The sequence below is a fragment of the Marmota marmota genome, unplaced genomic scaffold (genome assembly GCF_001458135.2).
Source record: "Marmota marmota marmota unplaced genomic scaffold, marMar, whole genome shotgun sequence".
Taxonomy (NCBI): Eukaryota; Metazoa; Chordata; class Mammalia; order Rodentia; family Sciuridae; genus Marmota; species Marmota marmota.
Window position 1 is genome coordinate 15,656,222 of NW_026000222.1, and position 22,866 is coordinate 15,679,087.

The following is a 22,866-nucleotide window of genomic DNA, read 5'->3' on the forward strand; positions in this document are numbered from 1 at the left end:
CGAAAAGCAAAATCAGCACAGAGCACACTGAAAGCTTGCAGGACTTGGGTGGTACGTTTATTCTTGCATTGACTGGTTCAATCCATATGTACTGAGCGCTCAGCCGGTTTATCTCCCAGGCGCTCCTTTTGAGGCCTGGGAGATAAACTAAATAAAATGTACCACAGCTGAGGGCTTGTGGTCTTCTGGGACAGAAAAACAGAACCAACCAACTAGGTGTGATACTATGTGGTTAAGAGACTGTAGAAAACTTACCCAGAGCACAATTAAAAGAACATTTGGATGGGCCTGGAGTCAACTTTACAGAGGTAACAATGGAGGAAATAGTTCAAGCTCCAAGGGTTTGAAGGTGTGAATGCAAAACTTTCTCACCCTGCTTTGTAACATGTAAATAAAGACATGGGGTCATGTGTCCATAAGCCCTGCAGCCACAATAGGCAGGCCTCGAAGATACTTGCAAAATGGTTTAGGGTTTCCAGAGGAACAGACCAATGGGATATACAGATATATGGAGTTATCATGAAGGATTGGCCACAAGATTACAAAGGCTACATCTCACAATCTGGCATCTGCAAGTTTGAACCTCAAGAAAATTGGTTGGTGTACTTCAAATCCAAACCCAAAGGCCTATGAACCAAAGACAATGATGTAAGTCTAAAACCAAAGGCTTGAAAAGTGGGTGGGGAAGGTGGTGTCTATGATGTAAGTTCTGGTCCCAGTCCCAAGGACTGAGAACTAGGAGCACCCAGGTCTGAGTATAAGCGGGATGTCCCAGCTCATGCAGAGTGAATTGGCCCTTCTCTGCCTTTTGGTTCTATTTCAGCCCTCCACTGATTCCTTGCCCAAGTTGGTGAAGACAATCTTCTTTATTTGGTCTACAATTCAAATGTTAACCTCATTTAGAAATACCCTCACAGACACACCCAAATAACAGTTTACTAGTTATCTAAGCATCTCTTAGCTCAGTCAAGTTAACACACAAAATTAACCATTGCAGATGGTTACTTAGGAAGATGTCAGAATTCTAGTGTGAATAAAGTATAGTGTTAAGTGGAAGTGATGGGACGAGTATGAGAAGCTTCATGTAATCAAATATTGAAGAGTTTGAAATGGACTATAGATATGACTTTCTTAGCCTAAGGGCCATCATCACCTTTGCTGGGGCACATGTAGATAAGCATCTCAAAAAAATGCATGCAAAATTGGTCTCTAAGATATTTTGGAACCTGTGACTTTTAATCAATTCACAGAGAAATCCCATGACCAAAGGCCATAAGCCACCACTGTACACATGGCAGAACCTGCTAGACTTCTGTCTGAAAATATGAGTGATGTATGTAATCTACTCGCATTTCAGCTCCATGAGATAGAGGAGCTGAGGAAACTGAGGACCAGAGAGTTAAAGATTCTGGCCTGAAGTCCACATTGAGGAAGCAGACAAACTTAACTCTCCCAGTCTCCTTGTTCCAGTGCTTTGTTCACTATAGAAATCAGACCTCAAAAATCAGAGGTTCAGAAATTACACTGTTGAGGAGGCAAGCTCTCAGCAAATCATGAGGTCAATATGACCTCTAACTTTCCTTTCTTTACCAGTAACAGCAAAATCCCCATGCTTTTATTTGGACAGGGACAGGGGCAAGCAGATGGATTGTGCACCAATTCCTGCAAAGGGGACTGTTTACTTGCTTGCTCAGGAAGTACATACTGAGGCTCTTAAACCATAGCCATGTACCACTCTATAAAAGCACATTCATATACAGACAGAAACTTCCAAAGAGCCTCCTGTACCAGAAGTTAAAACAATAAAAATAAAGGCTGGGAAGCATCTAGAACTCAAATGAAAGAATTCAAAATGAGATGTTATCTTACCAAAAAAATCATTATTGTAGAATTTTCATTGTGATTAGTGGAGCAAGATTTTCTAAGCAGCAAATGTCAGCCAAAGCTCAACCCTCCAGTCCTCTCCTAAATCAACTGCAAGTGAAGGCAGCCAACTACTAGCAGGTTCCAATGTGCCCAAGTGCACCTGCAGTCACAGACATTTATGGCTTTGCTCCAGCTGAGGCGTGAGCCCCAGAGGCCTGAGTTGTGATTTTCTGCTTATTAGAGAGCATTTGGCAGCTGATTCCTTAGAGTATGAACACTATTTTTAACACTTTTGCATATGTCATCACCCAGGGGTTGGACAGTTAAGGACACCTTTATTAGCAAAAGGGAAGTGCTGGAAATTCTTCCCAAGAGTATCATGGACTTTTTGTCAATAGAGTTGGAGGAAGCCTCCTATCTAATTAATAGTAAGGGCACTTACATAAGATAATAAGTTATATAATAAAATATTTAACCCTGAGAGCACAGAAGGTAAAGGAGTTTGGTGTTTGGATTACTTGAGTGTTTCCTTTAAAAAGTTATTTAAAAATCTATACATAAAAAAATTCCCAATCTATCTAGTGAGGCCCTAAGCAACTTAGTGAGATCCTGTCTCAAAATAAAAGGGGCTGGGGATGTGGCTAAGTGGTTAAGCACCCTAGGCTTAATCCTTTGTACAAAAAAAAAAAAAAAATCCCAAACTATCAAATTGTATTTACATAGGGCCTTCATTAGAATCCAAATGAGCTTTTCAACATTCTCTTTCATCACCACCTTTAGGTCTGCTAATGAGTCATTTGTCTCCTAGTGACGGCTCCCAGTCTCCGACGTTCTACTTGAGTCTTTCCTTCCAGATGCCTTCTGCCACCTTCAATCACTTTCCCACCTGGCAATAGACATGTTCCCTGACTACACAATTCATTGGGATTTTCCCTTTGAACAATTTAATTGTATGCCTGGCTGGTTTGCTCAAGTAGATTATAAACTACAGGAGGGCAGAGACCACCCATCAACTTATTTTTACTCCCCACTATTCCAGAAATATTGCCTTGCTAGGAAGGAACTCATTAAACACATGATTGATTGAAATTCAGTGCTTTCTGTGCTACATCTTTTCAAATAATTCCCCTGAAGGTTATTGGTTCCTTGCAGGGTGAAAAATTACCATCTAGGAAATCTCAAGTAGTCAATGGAAATCTACTTACTGTGGATAATGCAATCTGAAATAAAAAGGGTACACATGTTTCCACAGTTTCCTAAGGACAGCAAGAGAAGCTTAGATAATTCTTTGAACAGGCAGGTTATATTTTATCTACCTCTTAAAAAGGAAGTGGCTTAGATAATTCCTAATAACCTTTCATTCCGGTCACTTATCAGTATCTATTCCCCTCTGCTCAAGCTGTTATCTTACGATTTCTCAGAACTGGCAGACATCATTGCTCCTTTAAAATAGGTTGTATTAGTTCTCTGGGTTCCATAATTTCATCCTACAATTCTATGATTCAGGCTGTGATTTTATGTTCTCTTGAAACACAGTGTTCAATAATTTTTCCTTCTCCAACATAGTAAAAATAGGGTACAGCATAATAATTAAGAATGTGGATTCAGGGGCTAGGGCTGTAGCTCAATGGTAGAGCGCTTGCCTAGCATGTGAGAGCACTGGGTTCGATACCTTGTATAAATAAATAAAGTAAAGGTCCACTGACAACTAAAAAAAATTCTTTTTTAAAGAGAGTGAGAGAGAGAATTTTTTTTTTTTTAGAGAGAGTTTTTTAATATTTATTTTTCAGTTCTCGGCGGACACAACATCTTTGTATGTGGTGCTGAGGATCAAACCCGGGCCACGCATGCCAGGCGAGCACGCTACCACTTGAGCCACATCCCCAGCCCAAGAGAGAGAATTTTTTAATATTTATTTTTTTTAGTTATTGGCGGACACAACATCTTTGTATGTGGTGCTGAGGATTGAACCCGGGCCACACGCATGCCAGGCGAGCGTGCTACTGCTTGAGCCACATCCCCAGCCCTAAAAAAAATTCTTAAAAAAGAAAAAAAATGTGGGTTCAAATAAGTTTGGCTACTTATTAGCTATATAATGGTCAAAGGGCTGAGGTAATGGGCTTCAGTTTCTTCTCAGAAAAATTCAGATACCTTCTGCTTCTAAGGGGATTGTGAGGGTTGTCAACATGCTGAACAGCATAGTACTATCACAAGGCACCAATCCCATTAAAAAGTACCAGCTTCGTGCTTGGGTTGTGGCTCAAGGGTAGAGCACATGCAATCATCAGCACCACGTAAAAATAAGTAAAATAAAGTTATTATGTTCAACTACAACTAAAAAATACATAATAAAGTATCAGCTGCTATTGTTAGTAACTGTTGACCTTGACCAGAAACAATAAAACCTTTGGTAGAAACTCTCCAGCTGAGATTCTATACTTATCTAGGAATGGGTCTGCCATAATACCATTTGATTCTAGGTATAAAGGGCAAATGGCCAAATTTATTTCAGTAACAAACAAGTCTTGTATAAAGCTACACTTTTGCTGAAAAGGAACATGCATTGCCAAGAGTCCGTCAAAGAAAAGAATTAGTGGATGTGGGGCTGCTTCCAAGGTTTGAGTGTTGTGTAATTTCATAAGGAAGGAGCGCTCCAGGCAAAATTGCAGCCTTTAGCAAGCCTGAAGGTCACTGCCACAAAAGCTGCCTGACGCCAGACAACAAAAGCAGGAGCTGCTCAATTACTACTAAGAAAGAGGCTAAAGGGATTTGAAAATAAACTTATAAAATAACCAATCCAACATCCAACTTTGAAAAATTATCCACACTAACTCTTCCCTAGTTAGAAAATAGTGAATCAATGATCTCTTTTAATGGACAGTACTATGTTGCCTTTCAGGAGAAATATCCCACATTGGTATTTCCTCTCCAGTACAAACACACAATAAAAAGAAAGGTGCATATATGCTTTAGCTGATGCAAGCACATTTTAAAATCCATTCTGCCAAGATAAATCACTATCCATCTGAAACCCGCAAAAATGGATTAACTATCTCATGCATTATGACTATGAAAACCCACATCTGCTAACCACATTCCTAATGGGAAGCAGCTGGTTGCAGTGTTGAAGTGCTATGACTTTCTTTTTAGGAAAATATTAGCAAGGACATACCAGCCAGTTCAGTTTCATGGAATCCACACTTAGTTATGGAAAATCACCAGTGCTTTTTATTGACAATTATGGAAATTACATAATTTGCCATGAAATTCAAATAAGGCCTAAAAATAAAAGTCTACTTTCCCTCATCACCAGTTGTGACAGTTTTCAATGCCTCACAACTTTACAGTGTCTTTTCTTTTTTGGTGGTAGTGGTAGTACTGGAGATTTGAACCCAGAGCTTCATCTTTGCCTGGGCACTCAGTGTTAGCACTGAGCAGCATCCCCAGCTCTTCCTTTTGAGACAGGGTCTCACTAAGTTGCCCAGGCTGGCTTCAAACTTGTGATCCTCCTGCCTCAGCCTCCAGAATAGCTGGGATTACAGGTTGTGCCACTGCTCCTGGCTACAACTAACTACAACTACAGTCTTACAGTCAGTTTCTATTCTCATTCTTCACATACCATTGAACACTAAGTCATGTTTACTAACACGTATGGTATTTCTAGGCTTTAGGCCACAGCTTTGACTCCCTCCTGGAGTCAGTTTGTGCAATACTATTGTGAGGGTTGATGGAGCTCTTTGGGAATCAGCTGCAAGATATGGATATGCCTCAGATAAACAACTGACATTTGAACACAATTCAGCATTCATCCTTGAGGACATACAAAGCTCCTGAAACCTTTCCATGGACAGTTTCTTCTTCAGAAAAATTATGAGCTAAATTATGCCTCCTCCCACTGCTGAATTCATAGGTTGAAGTCCTAACCCCTAACCCTGACCATATTTGGAGACAGGGTCTTTAAGTTAAAATGAAGTCATTAGGGTGGCCTCTAATCCAATATAACAATACTATTATCTTTATGAGATTAGGGCACAGACATGCACAAAGGGAAGACCATGTGAAATCAGGGAAAAGATGACTTATCTACAAGCAAAGGACAGAGGTCTCAGAAGAAACCAATCCTGATATACTCTGTCTTGTTTTGTGCCTTCTGTGCTGAGAATGCTCTAGGAATTATTTTTTTCTTCTCCCACCTTGCTATTCACCACACAACTCCGAGTGATTAGCTCAAGGACCACCTCCCATCTCCAACCTGAACTAACTCTGCTGGTGAAGTGCCCTTTTCCTGTGCTCGTCTCTAATGCAACATTATTGATCTACTTGTTTCTCAACTATGCTGTGAAATTCTTGAGTGCTAAGACTATATATTTCATCTGTTGTTGGTGCAAAGCATATAGAGGGCACACAATAAATGTATTTTAAGTTCTAAAATTAAAGACACTAGACTGACTTAAAGCTAAGCCTAAATATCTAGATCTCTGCTGTCCAATATGAAAAGCCATTAGCACATATGGCTATTTTTTTTTAAATTTATTTTTTAGGTATAGATGGACACAACACAATGCCTTTATTTCTATGTGGTGCTGAGGATCGAACCCCGGGTCCCGCCGGTGCTAGGCAAGCACTCTACCGCCGAGCCAGAATCCCAGCCCCACATATGGCTATTTAAATTATTAAAATAAAAAATTTGATTCCTGTGTCATAATAGCCACATTTCAAGTGTTCAATAGCCACATGCGGCTCTTATTATCCATGACAGATATACAATATTTCCATCATCATGGAAGGTTTATTACAGTGTGGCACTACATCATAAAATACCTTGAACTACAAAAGTCACATTTGAAAAAGTAGAGAAGGGGCTGGGGGTATAGCTCAGTTGGTAGAGTGCTTGCCTCACATGCACAAAACCCGGGGTTTAATCCCCAGCACCACAAATAAATAAGTAAATAAATAATCCAAAAAACGTAGGGAAAAGGTTATAAATATGCAATTTTTTAAATTTTTTTTTTTATTTATACGAAGTGCTGAGACTTGAACCCAGTGCCTCACACATGCTAGGCAAGTGCTCTACCACTGAGCCACAACCCCAGCCCCAATAAACATGCAATTTATGCAACCAAACAGGCGGCCAAAAAAAGCGAGCAACTTCATTAATCAACAGGAAGATGCAAGCTGGGCATGGTGGCACACACCTGTAAACCCAGTGGCTCTGGAGGCTGAGGCAGGAGGACCACAAGTTCAAAGCCAGCTTCAGCAAAAGTGAGGCGATAAGCAACTTGGTGAGGCCCTGTCTCTAAATAAAATACAATAGGGCTGGGGAATATGGCTCAGTGGTCAAGTGGCTCTGAGTTCAATCCCTGGTACAAAAAAAAAAAAAAAAAATTAAAAAAATTGGAAGATGCAAGATAAAATGAAATACTATTTTCATGCCTTTGAGAAGTCAAATTAGTCTATCCATGCATTGGAAAGGTGTAAGGAAATGAGTACCTTCAACCACTGCCAATGAGAATACAGCCAGTCTAAAGGGCAAAGAAAATGGACACAGTTTAAGCTAGCATTCTCACACCCATGAATTATTCCCAAACACCCCAAATGAGGACTAGGAGACAACGTACCAAGTTGTCTGTCACAACACTATATGGTTAACACAAAAGATTGTTCACATAATATTAGAACTATATCAATGCTCAGGCAGACAAAGAAATGCTTCAACACCTTCTCTGCATTTCTCTGAAATGGAAAATTCTTAGTGTACCACACCTGCTAGTCATCATATTTATGACCTGGTCCCTTCAACTAAAAGACAGTCAAAGAATAATCCTAAGAGTACTACCATGGTCTCTAACAAATCACTGTATGATTATAAGGGAGGAAAAAATCAATTTCATCACGGTTTCCTCTTCCGTGAGTATACAAACTGCAGCTGCTTCCCCTACCTCCAACTAGAAAAGCTCCACTTTTCTCTACAGTATAGATTGTAGTTCAAAATAAAATTCCACTTAAAGTTTTTTTGTTTTGTTTTTTTGTACTAGGGATTGAACCCAGAGGTATTTTACCACTAAGCCATGTCCCCAGCTCTTAATTATTTTTAAAAATTGAGACAGGTCTCACTAAGTTGCTGAGGTTGGCCTCGAATTTATAATCCTCCTGCTTCAGTGTCCCAAGTCACTGGGACTACAGACATGTGCAACTGTGCCCAGCTTGAAGAAAGTTTTGATGCTCAAAAGAAAGCTTAAAAAAAAACACAACAAAACAAACAAAAATAAAAAAGATGACTTCTAACTTTCTTTCACTATTCTGAGATTTTAGTTTTTCTCAGTCTAATTTGTATATGTATATGCCTCCAGGGTAACACTGAATTATCCAGTCAGATTACTAACCAGTACATGGTAAAAATAAAGTTTTAAAGCATTTGAATCCAGTTGGAAGAAACACCATTCCTAGACTGGTCTTATATCAAATCAAATAGAACCAAGTATGAACAGCACCCTGCAATGCCCAAAACAAACATAATAGCAAAGATGAAACTACTTAAAACATCCAGTTTACATAACTCCCCAATGTGTGGGAAATGTGTACTTGAGTGTTCCTCTGACTTAACATTGGCTTGTCTTTCATACTTCCCAATTTCTCTAACTTGCCCCAGTTGATTTTTGCTTAATTTTACCTAGTTTTCTACTTAAGAACAATTTCAAGGCCCAATGCTTTTTTACTTCCCATACCATTTATGGAAGTCCAAATCATAGGCTGGAAGCCTTGCAAAGAAATGCTTTCCACTTTCAGTTTTACTTCTTCACTCAAATGATCTGAGGCCTGTCAGAAATAGATCCTCTACAATCCAGGAGCTTTGAAATATGGCTAAGTGGGCTGGGGGTGTAGCTCGGTAGTGGAGTACTTGCCTAGAATTGTAAGGCTCTGGGTTTGATCCCCAGTACCGCTAAAAAAAAAAAAGTCAAATTGCAAACTAGACTCCAGTTAATAACAATTTCCTGGATTTAAAGCTTTTTAAACAGTGAAAAGTAAGCAAGTTAATATTTAAGGCATCTTAGCCTCCCTCTCTTCACATTCAATGTAAACCAATGACTTTGGTTTCAACCACATGAAACTGGGTTTTTTTGTTTTCTTTTTTGGTGGTACTGGGAATGGAACTCAGGACCTCACTTATGGTAGGCAAGCCCTCTATCACTGCATTAATATGTACCCAAGAGCTTTTATTTTTTTATTTTGATAAATTTTGAGGGGTTGGGGTTGTGGCTCAGTGGTAAAGCACTTGTTTAGCACAGGAGAAGTATTGGGTTTGATCCTCAGAAGTACATAAAAATAAAGGTATTGTGTCCATCTACAACTAAAAAATTTTTTTTTTAATTTTGGAATTTTTTATTTTGAAAAATAAAACTAAAAGCTCTGTTAACCAGGCTGTCCCAAACTTATGATCCTCCTGCCTCAGCTGTCTGAGTAGCTGAGATTATTGGCATGAGCCCCCATAACCCAGCAACTCATAACATTTTTTTAGGAAGGCTGGGATTGACCATGGAAAGGTCATCAATAATCCACTCTAACACAGACTGGCAACAGTGTTATAGAAGAAAACTTATTCAAGAAGAAATTATTTTACATAGTGATCAAAGAAATTACAGCTGTTTCTTTAAATTACTTCTATCACTGTAAAACCTAAACAGATGGGGCAGAAAAGTGCCAACTATTGTAAACCTTGTTATCTGTGCCCTCTTGTCAAATGGGATATATTGTCCTTTATGTCACAAATGATTAGGCTATTTGGCTCTCTTCTGTAATTCTCCTCCCACACATCTGCCTTAAATTCCCATACTTATTTTCCCTTTCCAGATTGGAGGGTGTGGCTCACCTTGGCAAAAATGTTTTTTACCAGCACTTCACTCATGATGCCATCAGAACCCACATACTTTTGTGCCTGTATCTCAGCCCTCCATCCCCCAAAATAAAACCATACATACTGGGTTTCCACAGGCAGACAACAGAATACATCCACTGAGATGGGAAATTTATTTCCTCCATTCAGGTTAACTGCAGTTCCTCATGTTCTAACTTAAAGATCACACTGAAACTAGTCAATCATAAAAATGTCAAAGCAGGTAGAAAGGAACAGAATAGGTGACATATATGGTTTTTCTTGGGTCCCTACCTCTCCTCCTACTCTCCAACAAAATCCCTAATGTTTTCTTAGCTTTCGATACTGACATATGATAGGTGAAAAGATGGGTAATGGCTGATTTTTTTTCTTTTAAATAAAATTAACAGCTGACTGCAAAAATGCATTTATTTTTCAATGGATCGTTCTCTCATGATGCTGCAGCTAAAATTCTTCCTTGAACCTAAGGCTGATTATGGCTGTTAGTGGTGAGGCTATCTTTAATATGTAACCACAATCCCCTGCCCTCCAGGGGACACCTTCTCATGCCTTTGCATAGGTTGCATATTGGCAGGAAGTGACCTTCAGCCCTCTGAAGATTCAGGCACATGGTAGGAAATAGAGGGACAGATCACCTTTTTTTCTGAGATCTAAAGAACAAACAGGAAACTGGAAAATCTAGATGAGTTGTGGCTACTCAGAACATTATCCCCATTGCAGGAAATCTCCACTCACTTTTATCCAGTGAAGGGAAATTACTGTCCATTGTTTTAGAAGATAACATTAATAATGACTTGTTCTAAAGAATAACTTTGTTTTATTATCATGATTTGTGAAAAGAAACAGGGTAGACAGTTCAAGGAAGGACACAGACAGTGCCCTGTTCTAGGTTCCAAATTTCTTCTTTTTGATGGGTGGTGGGAGCTGAGCGATGATGTCATCCAGGGGCCGTTCTACTGCCACAAGTGTCCTTTCATCCAAAAGATCCATGAAGAGTAAGGGCTGCAGAGAGATGATAGTAAGGCCACCAGGAGTTATAATCAAGGGCCAGTTCTGAATAGACTCGAACTAAAAAGTTAGCCTCATTCAAAGCTCGATGAAACCAAGTCTAACAATTTTTCCTGCACTCAAAACAGTCAGGAAGTTGTGAGCTTTTAAATGAATCCATCCATTAAAAAAATCTGACTGTGGAAAAACTCTGAGTTGGCTCAAGTAGCTGTAGCATCATAAGCTCAATGGATATGTTTAATATACAGTGAAAAGACTTGCCATAAAAAGAGGAAATCACAACTAATTCAGTGACTTGCATTTGCTTAAAATTCATGTCAGGAACATTCTCTAACAGGAAGTCAAGTTGAAAAACCAGCTTTCACCCTTAAAAGACCCCCACCGGAGCACCAACATCATTTGAGATAAGTATTGAACACCTGCCTCTAACTTAAGAACAATGAAAAAGAAATGCTTCTAATTTACTGAGGCAAGAACAACGGAATCGAGACATAGGGACAGAGGACCTCAAATGGTCATCTGTTCCTCCCAAACCAGGATTTCTACATATAAAGGTGCTCTTGTCTTCTTATTGTGGAGCTTATTACATTTTGATAATACCAAGAGGAGTCAGCCATGCAACATACAACAAGATATTTTACCTTATATATTTTAGAAATTTTAAAGGCGTGGGCTGTGCGCCTCCGGAAGACATCTGATTCATTTGTGGGAGGAAGTGGATTGTAGAGTAAGGTCTTGTCATTTGGAAGAGGCTAAAAAGACAAAGGACACTATTTAAAACGTTACTTTTATTTTTTATTTATTTATTTTGGGTACCGGGGATTGAAATCGGGGGCACCCAACCACTGAGCCATCATCCCCAGCTCTATTTTGTATTTTTATTTAGAGACAGAGTCTCACTGAGTTGCTTAGCGCCTCACCGTTGCTAAGGCTGGCTTTGAACTTGTGATCCTCCTCTCTCAGCCTCCCAAGCCACTGGGATTACACACATGCACCACTATGCCTGCCTAAAATGTTACTTTTATTGAACTTGCACAGACCAAAGGACTGTAGTGGTTTTTCAGGCCAACACCATCTTCCAATTACCATGTTGATTATCCACTACTTCTGTATTTTACCTCTATTTTCCTTACTTTGGAAAGACAGTTGTGGAACTATTCCAGTCATACCTCAGATAAATAGGGCAGGAGGAGGCAAGAAAGCACTTGGTACTCCACGAGATCAAAGGACCCAGCTAAGGCTTTTGGCTAATCTCACCAGCAACACTTTGTCAGAATGGAATAAATCAGCATGTGCAGAAACTCAGCCCACACAGGATTTGTGCTTTCTAGACTCTTCCCCAACAAGATCACAGACTGGCTAACTGACTGAAGTTCTCCCCAGGTGAAACCTCAACACAAACCACTCCCAGTGATGTCACTGACACCTCAAGAAATGGCCTCTGGCGAAACAAATGATACTTCCATCTCTGACTTCTTGGGAAATAACTGTTCCCAGCTTGAGGAAGTGATGGACTTATCACCAAGGCTTGAGAAAAAGCCATCTGGACCAAGTTACAGGGAAGCATGCGAGTAGGAGGGGCCCTTCCTGTATCACTCATCTTGCAGAAGGCACTTGTCAGCCAGCTCTGCTTCCCACACCCAGAGGACACAGGGCCCACGAGATGAATTTCAGTGACACATCCCTATGCACACCTCCTTTAGAACCATCTGCTTGTTTCCCCATGCTCCTTCCACCCCGACCTTCGTAGATACACCAAAACAGCCAATGTTGGTTGTAATCTAAGCCCAAAGTGCAGTGCTGGCATGGCCATAACCCATAATGCTCCTAGGAAAGAAAGCCTCTGCCCAGTAAAGACATGTATATTTGGGGGCTAGGGTTGTGGCTTAGCGGTAGAGCACTTGCCTGACATGTGCGAGGCCCTGGGTTCGATCCTCAGCACCACATAAAAATAAATAAAATAAAATAAAGATTGTAGGCTGGGGCTGTGGCTTTGCAGTAAGTAGAGCACTCGCCTAGCACATGCAAGGCCCTGGTTCAATCCTCAGCACCACATTAAAATAAAGGTATTGTGCCCAACTACAACTAATAAATAAATAAATAAAGACTGTGTCCATCTACAACTAAAAAAATATCTTTACAAAATTTTATAAAGGGCTGGGGCTGTAACTCAGTGGCAGAGCACTTGCGTAGCATATGTGAGGCACTGGGTTTGATCCTCAGCACCACATAAAAATAAATAAAATAAAGGTATAAAAAAATAAAATAAAAAAAAAAAAAGACATGTATATTTGGGGTAAATCAAACAGCAGCTTGCAAAGAATCATAGTCATGAAGAAAGGACTTTTTTCTGACTGAACTTTTCTCAAGACTTTAAGACCAACTCCTCCCTGCTACAGGATCTTTAGCCAAGGGATACAGTGGTCAAAACATCTAATTTAACGAAACCACTTTATTCAGCCACCCTAGGATTTTGAGTTGAAATAAGTTCGTCAAATCAATGGTGTTCCCTGATGAGAGTGATCTTGTGAATACCAACCCAATCACTTTTCTACTTAAGTTTGTGTGCTTACTGGCAAAGTAGAGAAATAATCATATCAACAAACACCAGCATACAAAGGCTAACCCCTTCCCTGAAAGCCTCCCAACAGTGGAAATGCAAATGAGGAAATGATAAAGCTGCTTTCCACCAAAAAATATACTAGGATACTTAATTCTGATTCTTTCTCTCATTAGTCTCTAAGAATTTGAAGATTCCTAAGTGAAAAACATTCAGGGGGGGATAGTGCAGAACTCACCAACGACTTATCAATGATGCAGAACATGTAGGCATCATGGAGGAGGATGTGCATTGGTCTCTTGGGATGAAAACTGATGTGTGTGATGGGAGTATCTCTTTGAAGCCAAAGATGGTGAAACCCCTGTTTCTGGATATTCCGGCTCCACTCTGTGTACTGTTTTTCTGGGATACTGTACTCAAATACCTGATGAAAGTAAAGATTCAGAGGGATTGTAGCTCAGTACCCACAAAAATCCAAAAGGGTCATAACCTTTATGGGTCTTAGCCCTGATTCCTGAACAGAAAATATCTAAACAATACTTGACTATACCATATTTAGTCTTATGCTTTCCTACCACTTGTTTTTAAATGTAAAGGTAAACTACAGAATAAGAGAAAAGAAGTTATCCTGCAATCTCCCCCCCACACTTTTTTTTTGATATGGGTGATTGAACCCAAGGGTGCTGTACTACTTGCGCCACCAAGCCACATACCCAGACCTTTTATTTTTTTAGGGCACTAGGGATTGAATTCAGGGGCACTTGACCACGGAGCCACATCCCCAGCCCTATTTTGTATTTTATTTAGAGAGAGGGTCTCACTGAGTTGCTTAGCACCTTGCTTTGCTGAGGGTGGCTTTGAACTCTCAATCCTCCTGTATCAGCCTCCTAAACTGCTGGGATTACAGGCATGTGCTACCACACCTAACTATTTTTTGAGACAGGGTCTCACTAAGTTGCCGACACTGGCTTTGAACTTGCAATCCTCTTGCTTTAGTCTTCTGAGTTGCTGGCATTATAGGCGTGTGTCTCAGTACCCAGCTACCCTGCAATCTTTTTTTTTTTTTTTTGCCTAAGTGAAAGAAGTTTTATTGATAAGCAGGTAGAACAGTCACAAAAATACAACATGCAACACACACACACAAGAACTGGAAAGTTGCCAGACAGCCCCCGCTCTCCTTCCTGATCTTCTATTTTCTCTACATTGACTCTCTCGGCTTACTGCTGGCTCCTGCTCCCTTGTAACTTTGGCCCATCCAGTTCAGATTTGCCTTGGAGCCAGTGAACTCCTATATCCAAGGAGTTCAGAGCCAACTACTATTTGACCAGAATTTGTCTTTTTGTCCAATTCTTGGGCAAGAGTCTGATTAGCCAAGCTCCCCTGCCTTTGTGACCTGTGGCTGCCTCTAATCTTGTTGGGGAGTGGCAGTGGGGGCAAACCTTGGATCTTGATCTTTCTCTTCCTGAAGACAAGAACAGCCTTCAATTTGTTTTTCTTCTTCTTCTTCTTCCTTTTTTTTTTTTTTTAGAGGTAGTAGGGGACTGAACCCAGGGGCTTCCTACTACTGAGCATCCCCAATCCTTTTTAATTTTTTATTTATGAGAGAGGATCTGCCTAAATTGATGATGCTGGTCTCAAATCTTAATTCTCCTGCCTCCGCCTCCCTAGGTGCTTGGATTACAGGCATGTGTCACCACACTCAGCTGGACTTCAGTTTCTTGCTCACATCTTTTCAGAGACTTTTCATGCATATAATAATATTGTTCTGTACCATACTTTTTTCATTTACCCTTATACTGTGGAGACTGGTACCTATCGATACCCCCTTTTTTCCATGTTTTTAACAGATGTAATATTTGTACTTATTTATGGACTACAGTGTTGTAATTCAGTACATATACAAAATATATAATAATCAAATCATAGTAATTAGCATTTCCATTTCCTTGAACACCATTACTATGTGTTGGGATTCTCTATGCTCTTCTAATTGTTTTGAAATACAAAACTTAACTGTTAATTGTGCCCTTTTGAAGAACACAATCAACAGTAATAATCCACTCACTTTATGGATTAATCATGATTTACTTATCTCATCTGCTTAAATGGACATTAGGTTGCTTATAATCTTTGGCTATTCCAAAAAAGGCTGCAATTTATTCTTTGTCTTTTTTGCACAACTGAACACATAAAGGAAGAATGCTCAGAAGTGGAACTTCTGAGTAAAAGTCTATATGGACTTAAAAATTCTGAAGAAACTGCCAAAATGCCCTCCAAAGGGGTACACTAATTTATGCAATGCATCAGAGGGTTCCTTCGCTCATAACACTTTGTATTTTATTAACTCTGTAATCCTTGCTAATCAAACAGGTACAAAAAAAATTCCCACCAGTTTTAATAACTGAAAAAAGTTAAGGGAACAATGGATAGTAAAAGATGTCAGGTGGACAAAAGCAAGGCTGTACCTTCACTAAACTTCAGCCTTCGGTCAAGGACTCAGTGAGAGATTTCAGTTTTTGGACACAGTGTGTGTGTCTGAGTGTAAAAACTGCTCATCACAGTACTAAGTAGCATTTGCCTAAAGGTCTACTCAAATATGCTCCCTAGATCACATTTAATCTTTCTAAGGTCAGGGGGATATATGATGATGTTTCTTATCATCTCCACTTTACAGATGAGACAGAATATTGATGATGCCTGATTTCCTCACCTGCACAGGTAAAAGTGGATTATACATTCTTTAATCACTATGAATTCTCAAAATCTTGTCATCCCATATTCAGCTTAGGACCTGAGCCCATGTTATCTATTAGTCTAAAATTAATAATGAGTGGAATGAGCACATCAAAATTCCTCCACCCAGGCTGGGATTGTGGCTCAGTTGTAGAGCGCTGTCTTGCATGTGCGAGGCACTGGGTTCAATTCTCAGCACCACATATAAATAAATGAATAAAAATAAAGATCCATCAGCATCTTAAAAAAAAAAAAAAAAAAAAAAATTCCTCCATCCTCCTGTTTCTGTGCTCTAGAATCTGTTTCACCATGCAAACTGTGCCCATCAAAACAATAGGTATTGGTAGCCTAAGATGAGCCCAGGTCACGCACAGAAGCTTCTCTTCACACAGGACAAATAACTGTATGCTGCGCCTTCTGAGAAAAGATCCTTCAACCTTACCTCAGCTTCCATGTTACTATCTAGTAGAATGGAATTAGAAGCACTGAACTTTCTCTTACCTGCTGGTCAGAATGAGCGATGACAAGGTTGTTACTAATGGGTGCAATGGCCAGAGCAGTCACTGGAAAATTATAAGCAGGCACTGTGCAGTGAAGCTGGGAAAAAAATAACAGAAAGAAAGAACAACTCTTTAAGGTACCTTCCCTCAAGAATGACTAGATGGTGTAGGTCAGTTTTTTTTCGGTGTTTTTTTGTTTTCGTTTGTTCCTTTACTTATTGGTACTAGGGGTTGAACTCAGGGGCACTTAACCACAACCCCAGCCCTTCTTTTGCATTTTATTTTACTAACAGGGTCTCACTGAATTGTTTAGGGCCTGGCTAAATTAATGAGACTGGCTTTGAATTTTCAATCCTCCTGCCTCAACCTCCCTAGCTGCTGGGATTATAGGTGTGCACCATGGTGCCTGGCTCATTTTTATTTTTTTGATGCTAGGATTAATCCCTTATACATGCAAAACAAGTGCTCAATCACTGAGCTACACCTCTAACCCGAGTAGGTTTTTTTTTTTTTTATTTTAAACTGCTCCTTGGAACTCAAAAGAATTCTAAAAAGTTTCCATAAACTCCAGGCATTTCACTGTCAATAAACCTGACTTTCATTTTTTTAAAAAATTTGGTAGCAGGGATTAAACTCGGGCAGCACTCGCTCACAGAGCCACGTCCCCAGCAGATTTTGTATTTTATTTAGAGACAGAGTCAACTGTGTTGCTTAGTGTCTTGCTTTTGCTGAGGCTGGCTTTGAACTCGTGATCCTCCTGTCTCAGCCTCCCAAGATGCTGGGATTACAGGTGTGTGCCACTGCACCCAGCTTGACTTCTTCTTCTTCTTTTTTTTTTTTTTTTTTTTNTTTTTTTTTTTTTTTTTTTTTTTTTTTTTTTTTTTTTTTTTTTGTGGTGTTGGGGATTGAACCCAGGGCCTTGTGCATGTGAGGCAAGACTCTATCAACTGAGCTATATCCTCAGCCCCTTGACTTATATTTAGAAAACTGACAGCATCTGCAGAAAATTCAAGAGGCAAGCTTTTCCAACCAGGTGTGGTGGTACACACCTTTTATCCCAGCTACTAGAGAGGCTGAGATAGGAAGCTCTCAAGTTCAATGTCAGCCTTAGCAATTTAGAAAACCCTGTTTCAAAATAAAAATAAAAAGGTCTATGGATGTGGCTCAGTGGTAGAATGCTTCAGGGTTCAATTCCCAGTACCACCAAAAAAAGAGTACAGCTTTTCCCTCAGAGTAAATTTGTCTGAATGAACTCCTCATAAATATGCCTCTGATCAGGACACCTACAGCTCTAGTCTACACTGGGTTTAAAATAAATTAATGCCTAGGGAGGATATTTATGTACAATTGCAAAGTACACATGCACTAAAGAAGGTTCTTTTATTTTTGATGCTGGGGATGGAATCCAGGGCCTTTCACATATCAGGCAAGTGGTTTACCAATGAGCTATTCCCTAACCCATAAATACGCTTTGAAATGGCAAGCGAAGCTCAAAGGTAAATTTTTAGTACATGGCAGGAACATATAATAAAGGTTAAGTTCTGTATGCAGTAACACACAAATCTATGAAAATGTATTTTGGTGTCTATAAACTCTAATGCTTACTGTAAATTTTGAATAGTTCTAATCTGATTTTTGTGAGGAAGATGAGGACTTGGTAAGTCATAATTCGTGACTCAGTTTTTTGTTTTGTTCTGTTTTGTTTTTGGTACTGGGGATGGAATTCAGGGGCACTCAATCTCTGAGCCACATCCCCAGCTCTTTTTTTGTATTTTATTTAGAGACAGGGTCACACTGAGTTGCTTAGCACCTTGTTTATTGCTGAGTCTGGCTTTGAACTTGCGATCCTCCTGGCTCAGCCTCTGAGATGTTGGGATTACAGGTATACGCCACCTCACCTGGCATGAATATCAGATTTTCAAATTTCTATGCATGAATAGTTTTGTCATTTCCAGTGACTGATTTTAATGTAACAGAGCATGGCTTCTGAATTTCAACAAAGTAAATCAAGAATCTAAAATAGGATAAATTTTTGGTTAGAAAAAAAGTCTAAGATGACTATTGTAGTGCATGCTTGTAATCCTAGCAATTTGGGAGGCTAAGGTAGGAAGATTACAAATTTGAGGCCAGCCTTGGAAATTTGGCAAGACTTGTTTCAAAAAATAAAAAAGGAGGCTGGGGTTGTGGCTCAGTGGTAAAGTGCTTGCCTAGCATGCTTGAGGCACTGAGTTCGATCCTCAGCACCACATAAATGTAAAAGAGAGATATTGTGTCCACTTAAATACATTTAAAAAATTAAATTAAAAAGGGATAGGGATATAGGGATACGGTACAGTGCTTGCATAGCATGTGTGAAGACTTGGGTTCAATACTCAGTATTGCAAAAAAAACCAAAACAATAACAACAAAACCCGCCAGACTGCTGCTATGAAATCCTACACTTACCTTTAGATGCTTTACATTGTACACATGGACTCCAGCACTAGTTCCTGATGCTGCTAGCCAATTACCATCTGGACTGACTGCCAAAAGACACATGGCCTCCACTGTCCCTGTAAGGGCAAGAGAATAATTAAGTCTGTGAATTTACAATGTCCACAGCCAGCCTTGCCCTGGAGATGATGACAGAAACCAACAAGACCAACAGAGTTTTAAATCACTGATAGAATAATCTATTGAGTTATTGCAAATTAGTCCTGAATTTTAACTTGTCTAGTTTTTAACTAGCCAATCCTCATGTAAAGAGACCAGAGAAATAAAAATAAAGATATCACTTGCTCAGATCTGAGTAAGACAGTTTCTGTGCCAAAATATGTGCTACATGAACCCCCTGCCCCAAACAATGAAAAAGCTTTATAACAGGACATATACCAGCTGCTAAAGAATGGGTGGCAATAACAGAAAGCATGCTAAAAGTGTCAGTCTAACAAGTTTTATTATAAAAATCATAGGTACTTTATAAATACTATCAGTTTAATTTATCTGAACCCTACTGGTATGCTTCTGGAACAGCTTATGAACAGGGAGAGTTAAAATTCAAAGAGTTGACTTCCCAGGCTGATGGAGACTACATGATAATGAAGCAGATAAAAGTGAAGGGATGCTGGGCTGGGGATGTGGCTCAATCAGTAGCGCGCTTGCCTGGCATGCGTGCGGCCCGGGTTCGATTCTCAGCACCACATACAAAGATGTGTTCGCGGAAAACTAAAAAAAATAAATAAATATTTAAAAATTCAAAAAAAAAAAAAAAAAAAGTGAAGGGATGGGAAAAGCCCATGAGAAGTATCCAATTATCAGTTTTAAGCTGCATGCTAAATTTAAGGCTACAACAGTTGACTCAGTAATAGTCACACTCACTCATGCATACTCATGCATGAAAAAAATAGTCATAAACATAAAATGAACACAGGTAATGAAACTATAGACAAAAGGATATCTTCACTTTTTACAAACAACCAACCAAAATGTAACATGTCCACAAAATCCCTACATTCAAACACATTGGAAAACACCAAAAAATTAAGAGTAGTTATTTCTGGGCATCGGGATTAAAGATGATTTTAACTTTTTTCTTTCTCTGCTAACAAAACTCTTGAAGAAGCATGATGAAACTTCTCTGGCCCCAAATAAGGAAATCAAAAATCCAGCGAGAAAAGAGTAGGTGTGAAGAATATTTCAGATCTCATCCAGCATCTTCATCTGCCAGATACCCCCTTCTACTTTAAATTGCAAACACGTGAGTGAATGTATTTGCTGGGTGGGAAGAGCATGCAGGAACACCCAACACTGAGGTCTACGAGGAAAAAAAGTTATATTTGAAACTCTAACAACTCTCCCCCGTGGCTAGTTAACAAACTCCCACCTGACTGAGGCTGGAAAGAATGGAGGTGCTTGAAGCTTCCTTCCAACAGTTGAAAGATGTGGAGAGACCCTTGATTTGATGCCACAAAAAACTTTTTTGAATCTTCAGAAAACATAATCTGAAGCGCAGATCGAAGGAATGCAGGCATTTTGGAAACCTTTGGGAGAACCAACAGCAAATACCAGTGAGAAAGAAGGCAGATCAACAGCCCAACAAAAATAATCACATCCAGGCTTAAAAATCAGTAACATTTCCCATCTCGAAGCAAGCCAATCAACTAAGGGCCTAGAGCACTAGTATGCCTACTGTAACTGTGTGTCTCCCTTTTCATCATGACAGTAAATGCTCAATTTCCTGCAATGGAACAACTAAGCTATATGAAACTACTAAGCAGGAAAGCATAAACTTTATTGCTACCTTTAGCATTTTCCTACCCCTCTCAAAAATATAAATCAATTCAAAATGAAAATAAAAGACTATTTTGTAACAGCTGTCTCCAAATAGCTTTTCACTGAGCAAGTATTCTCAACTAATTCATTTTCACCTCATACAGAAATCACACATCTAGGAAGTTTCTTCTTATGCAACCACATATTTCAAGTATCACTTACCCTTTTGAGGTTTATGTTGTCATGTTCATAATTCAGCCGATAGAGAAAAACCCGAGACACTGTGGAATAGGCTATCCAGCTTCCACATGGGGAGATACAGCTGCAAATAATGTTCTCAGGGCCCTGACAACAGTGGGAAGCAAGACTGAGAGTGCAAAACTTAAGACAAGATTCAGTAACATAAATCCTCAGGCTTTTGCCCTCTGGATATTTCCACAAATGACTACACATAATCCTCATAAATTTGTGTCACTCTTATTTCAGAAGCAGAGAATCTAACTGATGTGACTTTGATTTCCAAATCCAAGAACAAAGGTCTATCATACTGCACACTTACCTTGCTGCTTTCGTTAACTCACAAGTAGCCTCACACTAAACCTCAACTTGAGAAACCTGAGTAGGGAAGCATTTAATGCAGAAAAGCTTGGAGGGATAGTACTGACTTTCTGTTTTGCCTGTTACACCCCAATTTTAAAATCTATAAGAACAAATGAAAAATATTTGGAGAAGAAAGAACAAAAGTACCATGTAACATTTACAGAATTTTTTAAAGTCTATAAGAACAAATGAAAAATATTTGGAGAAGAAAGAACAAAAGTACCATATAACATTTACAGAATTTTTAAAAATTTTTAAATTTTATTTGTGCCATCTAGAAAACAAAGTGATGATTTCCTTCTTTCTTTTTTATCTTGCAGTAGTGGGGACTGAACCCAGGGGCACTCTATTATTGAGCTTTTTATTTTCTGAGATAGAGTCTCACTACGTTGGCCAGGCTGGCATTGAACTTGCAATCCTCTTGCCTTAGCCTCCCAAGTAGTTGTAATGACAGGCATGTGTCACCATGCCTGACAATTTCTGTGTGTGTGTGTGTGTGTGAGAGAGAGAGAAAGAGAGAGAGAGAGAGAGAGAAAGATATGGAAGAAAGGCTACAAAACTAACCAATAATTTCAGAAAAAGAGAATAAAGAGGTGGTATAAAATATAAACTACTGATATTGCTTGCTTTGTTTTTCTTTGGTTTGTTTTAGGGGTGCTAGGGATTGAACCCAGGACTTGGTGCATGCTGGGCAAGCACTCTTGTCACTGAGCTCTATCCCCACCCCTTAAATTCTTTATAATGAGACACTAATACAAATATTTGTGTCATTCAAGATTTTTAAAAAAGAAATATAAAAATATGTAGAGTGCAGCCCTATTAATGTAAAAAGGATACATATAGGCCCAAAGGTGGAAATATTTTCTGCATATATAAGAAGTTATTGGCAGTGCTGATCTCTAAGAGGGTATAGTGGGGGTGTGGTGAGGGGAGGATCATGTTTCATTGTACATCCTTTGTGCCATCTAGCTATTTTCATAACAATATCAAGAGAAGCAAAAATACACGATTTTTAAAAAATATATATATATTTTTAGTTGTTGATGGACCTAGTACCACAGTGGTTCATGTGGTGCTAGGAATCAAACCCAGTGCCTCACACATATGAGGCAAGCGCTCTACCACTGAGCTATAACTCCAGTACCCACAATTTCTTTTATACATTCATTTAATAAATACTGAATGTTCAACTTATCCTCACAAGAAATTCAGCTCCGGATTTCCTTCATTTAAATAAGTTTTAGAATTTATGACGTTTTTGACATGAACCAAGTAACCCTCAAAATTCAGAATGGGAAAAACATTCTGGATTTTAGGGCCTAAATATACAGGGCCTCCTTACCTTTGTCTTGAGATGTAGTAAATGATCTGCATTTTTAGAGAGTGGAAGGGTATCACCATTCTTGCCTGAAATAAGAAAATTTGCCTTTTTCTTATCAAATGAAGATTATCTGTAC

The 22,866-nt window shown here is 39.2% G+C and overlaps 1 protein-coding gene across 3 annotated transcripts in view; it reads right to left on the minus strand.

Annotated features, from left to right (window-relative positions):
- Positions 1-10,551: 10,551 nt before the first annotated feature.
- The window catches only part of Utp4 (UTP4 small subunit processome component), a 28,658-nt gene continuing 16,343 nt past the window's right edge, over positions 10,552-22,866 (minus strand). For 2 of the 3 annotated variants that reach the window (XM_048792590.1, XM_015496152.2), the window contains 8 exons: positions 22,752-22,816; positions 21,032-21,154; positions 20,421-20,577; positions 19,004-19,110; positions 16,560-16,655; positions 13,564-13,749; positions 11,407-11,517; positions 10,552-10,759 (listed from right to left, as the gene is read on the minus strand). In XM_048792590.1, the coding sequence (XP_048648547.1) occupies positions 10,643-10,759; positions 11,407-11,517; positions 13,564-13,749; positions 16,560-16,655; positions 19,004-19,110; positions 20,421-20,577; positions 21,032-21,154; positions 22,752-22,816 (962 nt within the window). In that variant the 3' untranslated portion in view covers positions 10,552-10,642. The remainder of the gene's footprint in view (positions 10,760-11,406; positions 11,518-13,563; positions 13,750-16,559; positions 16,656-19,003; positions 19,111-20,420; positions 20,578-21,031; positions 21,155-22,751; positions 22,817-22,866) is intronic. The other variant, XM_015496153.2, reaches the window with a different exon arrangement.